The 12,382-nt window shown below is 39.2% G+C and overlaps 1 protein-coding gene across 2 annotated transcripts in view; it reads right to left on the reverse strand.

Annotated features, from left to right (window-relative positions):
• Positions 1 to 39: 39 nt before the first annotated feature.
• Positions 40 to 12,382, reverse strand: part of fam219aa (family with sequence similarity 219 member Aa) — a 17,348-nt gene continuing 5,005 nt past the window's right edge. Inside the window, exons 2-6 of one of the 2 annotated variants that reach the window (XM_050037045.1) lie at positions 8,678 to 8,774; positions 7,630 to 7,723; positions 6,893 to 6,973; positions 4,855 to 4,930; positions 40 to 3,859 (exon numbers count right to left, since the gene is read on the reverse strand). In XM_050037045.1, the coding sequence (XP_049893002.1) occupies positions 3,701 to 3,859; positions 4,855 to 4,930; positions 6,893 to 6,973; positions 7,630 to 7,723; positions 8,678 to 8,774 (507 nt within the window). In that variant the 3' untranslated portion in view covers positions 40 to 3,700. The remainder of the gene's footprint in view (positions 3,860 to 4,854; positions 4,931 to 6,892; positions 6,974 to 7,629; positions 7,724 to 8,677; positions 8,775 to 12,382) is intronic. The other variant, XM_050037046.1, reaches the window with a different exon arrangement.

The raw sequence follows: 12,382 nt of genomic DNA on the forward strand, positions 1-12,382 counted from the left end.
ACAGTTACAAGCATACAGAAACACACGGCACCATGACACTTCAGATATCTAATATTTATTTTTTGATATGTTGCACTATACACAGAACTTTGACACTGTTAAAATCTAAATGGAACCAGTTCACAATCATCATAATAAGCACCTGACAAACAAATAAAAAAGCATCTGTCTGCATATGAATTATTTCCCATTCTTGAAAAATAAATTAAAAACACACAACTGCAAATAAATAGCCTCTGTTACAATGCATTACTTTAAACACTGAACTCAAAAGAGATTAGTGAAGCTACGCCCCGAGTGAGGCCAGGGGTCGTGCACACGCCTCCGACAGCCTGCGTGAGAATCTGTTAGCATGATGTTAATGATAGAGAAAACAAGAAAAATCAGCACCATAGTCAATCTGATAGTCAGTCCTTCAATGTTAATGGTAACTGTACACAGCTACTGGTCTAACACACACTCAGCTAGTGTAGTAGCTGCATTAGTGACATATTACCTGACCTACTGTACTACTCTTGTATTTTTCCTACTTAATGCAAGTCATTTTATTATCTACAAACATGGCACCTTATTTGCAAATGTATTTATTTTTGTCTGTTTACTTTTGTAACTCTGTAAATGCTGTAGAAACATTGAGGCTGTATCAGGTATATCAGTGACAAGAGAAAGGGGATGCCCTTTTACAGGTTAACAGGCAGAATTAGCATTTTGTTCTCTTTCCAAGTAGCTTTCAGTTTTGTTTACTCACCACATACGTTGCTATGAATTAATTCACTTGACCAGAGCAAAAACATGTGTTCCTTTTTTTGACCATGCCTACATACCTCTCCAAACAAAAAGCTCTACCAGATGCAGTCATTTGGAGTCACACAATACGCACTGTCTCAATAAAATGACGTTTGCTTCTGCTGTTTCTGTATGGATTTTCATAAAAATGTAAAACATCCTGGTTGTAAACGTGCTAACAAAAATCAGCAGAGCATCAGTCATGAAAGATTAATGCAATGTTTCCCCAAAACACTGCAACATAGCCACAAAGATAACCCACATAAGTTTGTTTATAGTAGATGCGCACAATATTTCAGAAGTAATTTCTTGTCCTGATCTCAAATCCCTCGATCATGTGTCAGCAGAATATCCTGAATGTTTCCATGAGAATGACTTAACACTGAACACTCTATCACTCCAACCGAGCCCTGATTCATGTCTCATCCAGTCCCACAGTCAATCTACCCACTCAGAGCCTCACTAAACAATGTATAACTGTGTATGTTTTATCCTTGGGGCACCTGCTGACCCCAGAGCTGTACTTCTTGTCAATCTCGCAGTCACATCAATCGAATTGTTCCTAATGACTTCATGTCATTGTTTTCGGTTTTAATTAGTGCTACTTAAAAATATCAATGGGGTCCTGACAGCATCCAAAAGCACTCAATTCCACCTGTGCAGTTTTAAAAGACTAGGTCCTAATTCAACGTATCACACACTATGTCAGTCATTGTGAAGGAGACACACACAGATTTCCTCATACACTCTATCGACAACCCTAAATACTGCTCTTCCTAAGGTAAAATGATGTTCAAAGCTAATTGTAACTACCCTAAAACAATAAAAATCATTTTTTTAGATGACAGTAATCACATAAGTTTAAATGTGATGAGGAGAAACTAGTTACCATTTTGCTATGATGGTGGTGTCTTACAGTAGTTTGCTGCTAGGGTCCCCAGAGTGTATGTTAAATATGTTAGTGTGTTGGTAGGTCAAGAGTTAAAGATTTCAGAATATTCTGAACTGAACCATGTCATTTGTTCTTCAAGCGCTCCTCTACTTTCAGGGTCATCATCAAACTGTTAAGCCAGCAATCCAAAACTACAGGATATGAGCAATAGTGTTAAGTGTACAAATACAAAGAACTGCAGTTATATTACCAGATATAAGAGCTTATCATGGTTTAAGTTATTTTAAATACAAAAGGATTTTCAAATGAGCATGTTGCATTTTTGGGAAACCAAGCTTGATCTTCCACGGTCATTTGTTCCAGAGCAGATTCACATGCGAGTGACTGTTATCAACTAGAAAACAGCCGACGTCTGTAGAGCTCTAGAGATGTCTTTAGAGTGATGTAAACATGACAGATAAACAATATGCATCCAGTACTTCCTAAAGGCAAGGACTAATTCCTTATCAACAATGTGGGAAACATCCATTGGCATCAAAGCGTCGACAATACACAGCTGTGTCTGGTGCTACATTTACAGTTCTTGTCCCCAAATTAAATTAGACCAATTGGTTATATTAAAAATTAAGGGGAAATGTACAACCATACAAACCAAATACACTTGAAACAAAACTTAAAAAACTTAAAACTTTCATTAATTTGCAAAATAAGGTGTGCCCTTTCTGGAAAAAAATAAAAATAAAAATGAAAAAAATCCCATTTCATTTCCATCCAGTCAATATGGAATCACTTTACAGACATTCTTCAGACCCCATAACAGGTATGTTCAAAATTACATAGCTTTCTATGTATTTGCACATATTCTAATCCTCTTCTTATTACTATTATTAGTAATATTATCATTATCATTTCGTAACCACATTCACTGGTGTTGACTGTCTTTGTGATCCTCTAATACATCAGCTCATGTCAGGACTCACATGGACAAACACAAAGGAAGTATGCACTTACTCATGAGCTGTTCTGTCATTATTCTAGTAACGGTTTCTCTACATCTACTGGTATTACAGTGGGTGAACCTAAACATTGCTAAGTTGATGTTTTTAAAAGCACGCCTCACACATAATGTCTCATCGGCACAAGGATGTGTTCAAAGGTCAATAAAAACTGAGAAATCCTCTGCACAAGCAGGTCATCAGGACAGTGTTAACAGGCAACATGCAAAACTATTTGTTTTCAGCTTCTTTTAAAATGGAGTATGAAACAGTTAAGCAGTACAACCTCGGTGTAACAGACAAACTTAGAAAAGAAAACTGGACTCTCATAGTGTTGTGAGTGTAAGCATTAGTGTTTCATCAGCAGCTGGATGGTTTAGCACTACGTTCTTGGACATATTTAGAGACACATGTCATTTTCATGTTTGACACATATATACACAGGAAGACGAAGCAGACTGGCTGAGAGAAATGAGAAAGAGAAAAAAGAAATGGCCACTACAAAACTTCCAATCTCTTCTTGTCCATCGTATCTGACCGTCAGTGACACCAGTTGAAGAAGTAGATTCCATGAATGATGCATTATCACGGTAGTCACCATTTTTAGGTTCAAGTTTACCTATTTTCTTTGCGTTCTTCCACAACGTCGCACAATCCCTCACGGTCCTTGTAAACAAAAATATCCACAAGCATAAGATGGAGGTTGAACGAAGAAGCAAAAGTAACATGTTTTCCTCAGAGGTAAATGTTTCTGCCATCAGTCGAGTCCTCGCCGAACCAACAATGCAGAAGTAAGATGCACAGATCCTACCATAGGAGGAACGTGCACAGATACTGTACATATTGATTCTTTTCTCAAGACTTGAACTATCTCCATTTCTTAATTTAGCATTTATAAACCCTTGTTTTCCCTTTGTGCCATTGCCAGCCGGATAGTTTTTCCTCCCTGCTGCCACTCTGGTCAGTAGTTGGCCTCAGTGCAGGTGGCAGACAGGAGGTTTTTTGGGGAGGGAGTGGGGGGATGGTGCTACTGGATTTGACAGGCTGTGGAGGGAGCAGCCTGGCAGCACATGCAGGTGGGGTTGACTGCTTTGGGAGGGATCAGATCCAGGTCCTCGTCATCTGGGATCTCATCGAGCCGGTACCCATCCTTCAGGAGCTGGATGTTCAGGTCCTGGTTGATCTGCTGCAGAGGCAAAAGAGAAAAGAAACAGTATCAGCAGAGCTTTGGGACAATTTTGATATAATCCTTAAACAGTACACCACACACACACAAGTAGAGAATACATATTTGGTGCTATTTATAAGCCTAGATTGTTTTGGTGTGAGTTGCTCAGTGTTGGAGATATCTGATATAGAGAGGTCTGTCTGGAACTAGATGGCACTCAGCTTATGGTCCCCAAAAATACATTTTAAAAAGCTCAACAGTAATGTCTCTTTCAATAAATCATGACCCAGTTACTCAAGATAATCCTCAGACCTTGTTGTGAGCAGTTTCATGTAGGAACTATTTTCCCTCTACCAAACTACATCGCCAACCATATCACAGTGCAGAAGGAAGTGTGCATCTACTCATGGATGAGAAGTCTGAGCTCGTGACAGCGTGAGATGTTAACATTAATGGTGTCCACCCAAGCTGAGCTGTAAGGTTAGGTAGCTCGGTGGTGCTCGGTCAGCTACCAGTGGATGCACGCTTCCCTCTGCACCAAACAATCTAAAGTAATAAACAGCACTAGAGGAAAGAGAATAAATATGTATTTTTGATTTGGGGATAAAATGTCCCTTTACGCTAATTAGACCTTGTTAGTTAAATTAGTTCCAATGTTGACTCTAAAAACTCTCATTATAGATGTTTAAAAACATGATGATCCAAATTAATTCGATTGCACAGAAACAGAAGGCAGCAACATGGAGCACAGGCAGGTCAATGGTGGCAGTGGGGGGAGGCAAGAATCACAAACAAACAAAATATATTCGACTCTAACAGGAAGACAGGAACAGGAGTTTGGATGAGAATTGTGGATAAATCACAACAAATGACTGTGGCTATGAACCCTTATTTCCAAGGGGTGCACATATACCTAGTGTGAGTGGTGAGACAATGGAACTGGGTGATCAGGTGGTGATGTTTGTGGGTTCACCAAATGACGCTGTGAAACAGTATAATGCATGTATAGATACCTGGTCCCTCAGACATCTCACCTCGGCTGAGGAGTATCCTGATGATGAGTATCTGGACATGTCAAAGTCATCATCACTGAAAGACACGAGACGTCAGCAGTTAGACAACAGTGTCTCAAAAAGCAAGGTTCGAGATAAAAGTGACATATGGGAAATTATATCTGAATATTTAAAAGGGTCAGCCAAGCAATTAAGCATTGCTGGGACACTCCAGAGAATCAGATTTATTTGACAAGAGTTAAATCATACATGGCAGGCTGATCACAATGAGGATTAAAATACACAAAAAAGCCTTGGGGGTTGTTTGCACTGTGGTTCTCTATTGCAATATAAGAATGCAGACTGAATACAAAAGTGAAAAGCAAGGAGGACACTGAATCTGAATACATAAACAGATGATAAAACACCAGGTATTTATATACCTACAAATTATCCAACAACCATTTCTTGAGATGTGATTTTAAACTCTCAGCTGGGTTTAGTTTAAGATAGATTGGCAGCTTGTTCCTTTGACATGTGGCTGTATATAAAAAAAGTAATTTCCAAAACAAGTTTTAAATATTTTAGGAATCAAATTTGTTAGACTACCTCTAGTGTTGTGGGAGTGGTTGGTTTTTTTTAGGAGATTAAAATATTACACCCACACCAGTGCTCCATCTAGTGTTTTTAAGGTTGGCATGTCTAATAATTCAGCTTTTCCAGCCAGTAATTTTGTTTTATTTGTAATTTAGTAAAATGCTTTGAAAGCTATGTCTTCCCTTGATTAAAGACTATCAAGGACAAACCCCAGATAATTTACTGAAGACTTTGACGGAGGTGATGCCAGCCCAATCGAAGCAGCAGAGGTTGAAGTATGCTGACTATCAGCTTGAGTATGGGTCAAGCCTAACAAAATGCTGGATCCTACAATTACCATAATGCAACTTTGCAAGGTATTTCGTTCTATGCTTCCATCATCATTCAAACTTTATGATCCCAGTTTGTAATGCAAACATAATGATTTAAATTTGTAGCCTACAGAAGTGTAATGCATTTACTTCAGGAAAAAAAGTATTTGCCCTATTCTTCTGAATGAACATGATCATGATCTCAGAATTTTAAGAAAAGTTAACATGGAAAAATAATTCTGCTCTTTTAGTCTGATGTAACAAATAATAGTCTTGTAAAGTCTAATTTTTCATAATTAACAAGATTATTATCTCCTTAATTCAGAAAAACAAGGGCAAATTTCATTTCCATAACAACCTTTTTTTAATAATTCCAAGGTAATGATCTCGTTATTTCGGAAAAACAGAGCAGAATTTGTTTTCTAAAGTGGATGCATCACACTTATATAGTGGGCTCTATTGGGGTTATGTAAGGTTTTTTAGTCTCAAACAACTACAATGATGTCATAAGGGGTTATTTTCAATTGTGTGGAAAAATCATACAATATTATGCTAATGCAGCTAACAGGCTTTTCCCCCAAATGAGTAATCTGCCTTTCATACTGTACACAAATAGAACAAAGCCACATTGTCAAAGGCTCCGCACGTGAATCTAAAATGTGGACAATAAACAAACAGTGCCCTGTGTGGCTGTGAGTCAGAAAGCTTGTCAGAGTGTGTGTATGATCCAATACGTGATGTAAGGATGGTTGGCCTCCAGAGTGCTGATTACACGAGAGAGTTTCCCTTGTGTCGCAGCATACGGAGGGCACAAAGGGTGGGACTCAGCTGTGTCAAATGCAGACCTGCTGGTACAGGGTGGAAGCGAGCACTCCCTCTGAGCCGCTTTTCCCTGTCCAAATCCTCGCCCCGCTATCCTCTAATCCTGCGCCCTGGGAGAGGCTTTGCCCCTTTTTAGGAGACCTTCTGTTAAGAACTCTCTCAAGTTGCTCTATGGATTAATGTGACATCACGACAGAGTGAGACCTATAAAACTACACGTTGGCAGATTTTTCTCTTTTTCTCTCCTTTTTGAATCGACCTGAAATGTTTGTTCTTTTAACACTGTCATATTTTAGTGTTATAGATATTATACCAAATGATGTACAAACCTGTCAGTATCCAGTGCTACCAGCGGCTTCTCATCTGGGCTCTGGTCTAAAGAGGAGTAGCCTTTGTTTGGCACCACCAACCTGAGGATGAGCACAGAAAACGAGACACACACACAAACACACAGAAGACAAAAATTTGAAAAAGCACTCAACAGTCAAAAGGATTTTCACCATGTAGTACAATGCATTCTTAGAAAACCAACCTAAAAAAGTACATCCAACCATCTCAAATGATGCAGACAGTGGAATAGAGCTGTGTAAAAAATGTCACTCTCCTTACAGGCTGCAAAGACACAAACAGTGGGGCTAATCTGCAGCCGTCAGACTGCAGGCGTTTCTAGATTATCTTTCCCCCTCTGAGACCCGCAGTCCAGACCAGTCGGTAGCCTTTCTTATATTTCCACTAATCCACCAGGGAGTGGGATTAGACAGATGAGCCAGTTGTCAGTGCTGTGGGTTGTATCGGGTTTATGCTCAGCGAGCTGACTCTTTTATCACCATTCACTCACACCCACAAAAACATCCCCTTCTCTAAAAAGCCTTGTTGTGCGTTTGATTGTAACATTAGAAAGTCTGATGGCGTCCCCGGCAAGCTGGCAGCAAATAACGCCGTCAGTAGTGGGCCGAGCGTAGGACACAAAAACATATTGCTTGAGATGCTAATTGATGCAAAGTGTAACATTTGTGGTCGAATCGGTCAAAATAGCAGGAAACAAGCAGGCTGTGGAAGCTGTTACCTTGTCCTGGCATTCTTCTTGGGTTGTTGATTGACAGGACTTCCCACGGTGCCATTCTTCACTGATCCCTTCCTGGCAAGATCCCTCTGTTTCTCTGGGCAACCACAGGATGTGAGGTCATCAGTAAATGCATCAGTATACCTCGACTTCATGACCATCAGTTGTAGATTTATAATATTAAAGTAATCAAATATGTTCAAAACAAAAACAGGCTTTTAGTCATTTTATCTGTTATATCATATACAGCAGTGATGCTCAAGTTATGGCCTGCGGGGCAAATCTGGGTGCTAGGTGGCCCCTATGACCATTTTCTACTTCACAATGAAAATAATTTGATTCATACAACACTTTGAATACATGCAAGGCGCAAGAGTGCATTAAAATAGAGCTACTTTGTCAAGAAAAGGTGCCAGGAGAGGATCCCCCAGACCCCCACAAAAGGGCCCATGCTAAGCCACGGATGTCCTTAAACCCTAGATATTAGCCCCTGGCCTCCTTTTATTTTGCAATAGTGGCCCCCAGGACAAAGCAGGTATATCCTTGGGATCCACTTTATGCTGTAGCCGCCACAGGCAAGTCCTTCAATTCAATTTAGACCTGTTTTAGAGGATGTTATCCTTAGACAATACTGATCATTTTGGAGATATTGAATGGTGAGTTTCAGGACACAAAGATTTTTTGGAACAGAGCCCTCAGGACAAAATAAAAATGAGGAATGCTGAGTGTGACAAAGGCGTTCACAGTGTTGCAGCGGTACAATAACAGAGGCAGCTCAGAAACACTCTGACACCTCTGACATTAGAAGTAAATTGCAGTGCTGGGGAATATTTTTCCACTGACATACAATACTCTGAATATTGTATGATACTGCATATGAAGTCATGTTGAACAGAATGCTTATTTTGACCTTTCATGATGCTAAAACACAAATCTGCATACTGCGGCAGCCCACGGCAAACTTCATGCACGAATATGCTAAATGCTTTCCATTCTACGAGTCTTTGCTACTGCTAAAGTGTGAAGTCATGTCATGTGTTGATTGTGATACCTATTTGGACTTGCAGTGGTGAGGGCTTGTAGTTCATGGCCACAGTCTCTCCCTTGGTGTCAGGGTCTGCCTCTGAGGTAGAGGATGCTGCTGGGTCCTGGGGGGAAAAAGGCAGAACATGTTAGCTTTGATAAAACCAAATAACTCAAACAACTAACATGATTTTTTTTTATTTTAGTACAATCTTGTTGGAATATCCTAGGCTCATGTCTCTTCATAGATTGTACTGTTTGCTAATTCAGTAGCTGACAGGGATTAAAGTTGAACCCCAGCTGTTTTCTAGTAACACAGTTCAAATCAACTTGTGCTGTACTTCCATTGAGCCGAAAATTGAACACTGTCCTGAGGGAACAATCGAGAGCAACCCACTGATTTATCACCAGGCGAGCAGAGGCCCACATAGCCCAGAAAAAAAATCAGCTCTTTTTTTAGAACCTGCTTGTGTCCAATACCCTGGCGAGATTTCCCAAGCCTATGTGCTACTATAGCTGCCTGGCTTGCAGCATCAATAGACTTGAGTGTTCTGCCTATGTCGCTGGCTCCGTCTCTTTTATGTGTGAGTGGTGATGGCATGGGGAGGAGGCCGTGGGAGAACAGAGGGGGTTGCTGTTGGAGCCACGGTTTCACTCAGATTGAGAGAGGGGAGCTGGGCCGCACTTGGCCTGCTCTGCTGACAGAGCTCCACATTATGTTGATCCTACAGGCCTCCCCTTGTTGCACTCTGAGGGTCTCCACAGGCCACATGGGCGAAGGCTACCAGGCATTTGGCTCTTTATAACTCTGTATTCTCTCCTGAGAAATGGCTGCTATGTTTAAATAACACTCCAAGCAATTAAAACTGGAGCTTAGACATAGAATATAGACCACTACTTTAAGCTACTAGTTCATATATATTATAATAGTGTAAAATATAATCAATAGTTTAGTTTGGTTTATTTGCATAGTAATAAAAAAGTTAAAATACATACAAATCAAAACGACTTATTCAGGCTTATTCATTCCTCACCTATCTAATTTTTTTAATGGCACTACACTACTACATACAGTAGTGAAAAACATGTCAACATGTCAATTTTTTTTCATTATGCATTTTCAGCTATTTAGACCAGACATTGGGATTAGATCAATAAAACTACACTGATAAGAAATCATAACATTTCAACTCATAAAAATTATGTGCAATAAAGTGGAGTGTCAAAGGAAAAAGTTTTGAACATGCTAACTGAAATGTATTTAATACTCAGAGAAGCCTTTGTTTGTAATGCCAGCTTCAAAATGCTTCTTGTATAAAGAAACTGAACATGCCCCTGCCCCAACCTTTTTTGGAACATGTTGCAGGCATTCAATTCAGAATAAGTGTATATTTACAAAAAAGAAAAAACAAAAGTTTATCAGTTTGAACGTCGAATACTTTGTCTTTGTATTGTATTCAACTGCATGAAAAGGATTGTTAGATCATTGCATTCTGTTTTGATTTACGTTTTACACAGTGTCCTAACTTTTTTGGCATCGGAGGTGTTGAATAAGATGTGTACCACCAACAGAAGCATCTTGCCATAAGGTCAAAGACGAAATGAGAACTGTTTTTTGAACTGTGTCCTAAAAACTGGTGAAGAAGATGATGATTTCAGTGTCACATCCAATGCATTCTATATCTATGGACACCTAAACTTGATTAAAAAAATGTCTTGATGTGCAGTTAAGGTAAATGGAAATCATTTTTGGCCTAATCGAATGTGAGTAAATGTCTGAAGATAAAATAAAAAAATATGAAAAGTATCTGTGAGATATTGCCTGCAATTCATGTACTTAAATACACACAAGGATGCTTGAATTTTACCTTATCTATAGTAGTGCAGATGGATGTTGTCTGTTAGAAATCATTCTCAAAAACCGTTTATGAATTACCAGTTAAGTGTGGGATAGACACATAACAGGCCTAGGCATGTTTATACTTCATAAAATGTTTTTTTTTTCCTAATTCATAAAAACTAAAGTGTCTTGGGGGATTGAGAGGATAACAAAATAAATAGGTCTAGAGACACAGATATGCCCGAATCTATTCCATCAAAACCTTTTCATGGAATTACTGTGAATTGCTGTAGGAATTTAGGCCAATTCCATGAGACCAATAGAGCTTATCCAATCTCACAGGGCCTGATAAAAAATTCATGAGTGTTTAGCAGGGACAGTGAGAAGCTTATTTTGCATATCAATTTTCATGTAATACATTTAAAAACAAGCTGCCAACAACAAAATCTGGTAAAACAGCAAAGCACAACACGTTTGGATACACGTGATGTCTGGTTAATGCACAAGAAAAATTAAAGTTACACGATTGTCATCAGAGCAAAAGGCTTAATTTTATTTTTGAAATATTTCTCAGCAGCCATTCATCTTTTATTGTAAAAGAAACAAAAACTTCCTTCCATTCCCCCACTTCTCTACAAGATGATGAATGACAGGCTGAGGGTTTTAAAACAATGTGATCCAATATGGCCAAATACACCTTCAGTGGATTCAGTGTTGTCATTCTCATCTGGCGATGAAGCTTTGGTCATGTAGCTGGAATAATTAATGAGAGCTGCAACAGTGACTACGGTATGCACGCTCCTAGGAGCACAGAAAGCACACAGATGAGGCATTCCCAACTGCAAGCACAAACACGAGCTCTTTCTGTTCTGTGACAGGCCCGTCCCTTGGATCATTAAGGCTCACAGGATTTTTTTCATTCTTGTTTTTCACACTTCCCTTCCGCCACGGACAGATACTGTGATGAGGTAGTCACATTGTCTGTCAAGTAAATCCCTTTGAAATTTCTTCAGCAGGACTAGCAGTGAAGAATGAAAGGGACTGAGTATTAAGCTGTCTGTGACAGAATTCACTGCCGCTTCTTGAACATAAGACGCTTCAATTACTGATAGCAACTAGCGGGTAGCCCACAATAAACAAGTTAAAACTCATCTGAAAATAGAACAGCTTATGCCATATCTGTCTGACATCGGACATAAAGAAATGCTACCTAAAGTCTCCAAACCTACAATATAAAATAAGTCCCTATGAATCACTTTGCTGAGGAGTCAGTCACCAAAATTAGCTGAGGAGGGCCAAAGCCTGGAAGGCCATTTAAAACATACATTAACAGGGAACTACGCACATTTTCAAAATCCATACATGCTATTCCTGTGGTTTGAGACTGTCCGATAATATGAGTGCACATGAACAATTCTCTTCCTAAAACTAAAATTTGTGATGTCATAAGGTATTGAGTACGGAGCTGCTTCATAGACGATGAATTGGGAAAGATATTCTCGATGACTTTGAGAGCAGCCAGACGAATGTTCTGGGTATATGGGTACATTCTGTGGTTCGACAAAATCAGGCTCTCATTCATTGGCTGTGTTTGAAATCACTCACTACTCACTGTACAGTCCACTATATAGTGACTTTGCCATTTTGTAGTGCTGTCCGAGCATATAGTGAGAATCATTATACCCTATATACAGTGGTGTGAAAAAGTGTTTGCCCCCTTCCTAAATTCTTACTTTTTTGCATGTTTTCCACACTTAAATGTTTCAGATCATCAAACAAATTTAAACATTAGTCAAAGACAACACAAGTAAACACAAAATGCAGTTTTTAAATGAAGGGTTTTATTAATGAGGAAGAAAAAAATCCAAACCTACATGGCCCTGTGTGAAAAAG

This window comes from Epinephelus moara, chromosome 24 (assembly GCF_006386435.1).
Source record: "Epinephelus moara isolate mb chromosome 24, YSFRI_EMoa_1.0, whole genome shotgun sequence".
Taxonomy (NCBI): domain Eukaryota; kingdom Metazoa; phylum Chordata; class Actinopteri; order Perciformes; family Serranidae; genus Epinephelus; species Epinephelus moara.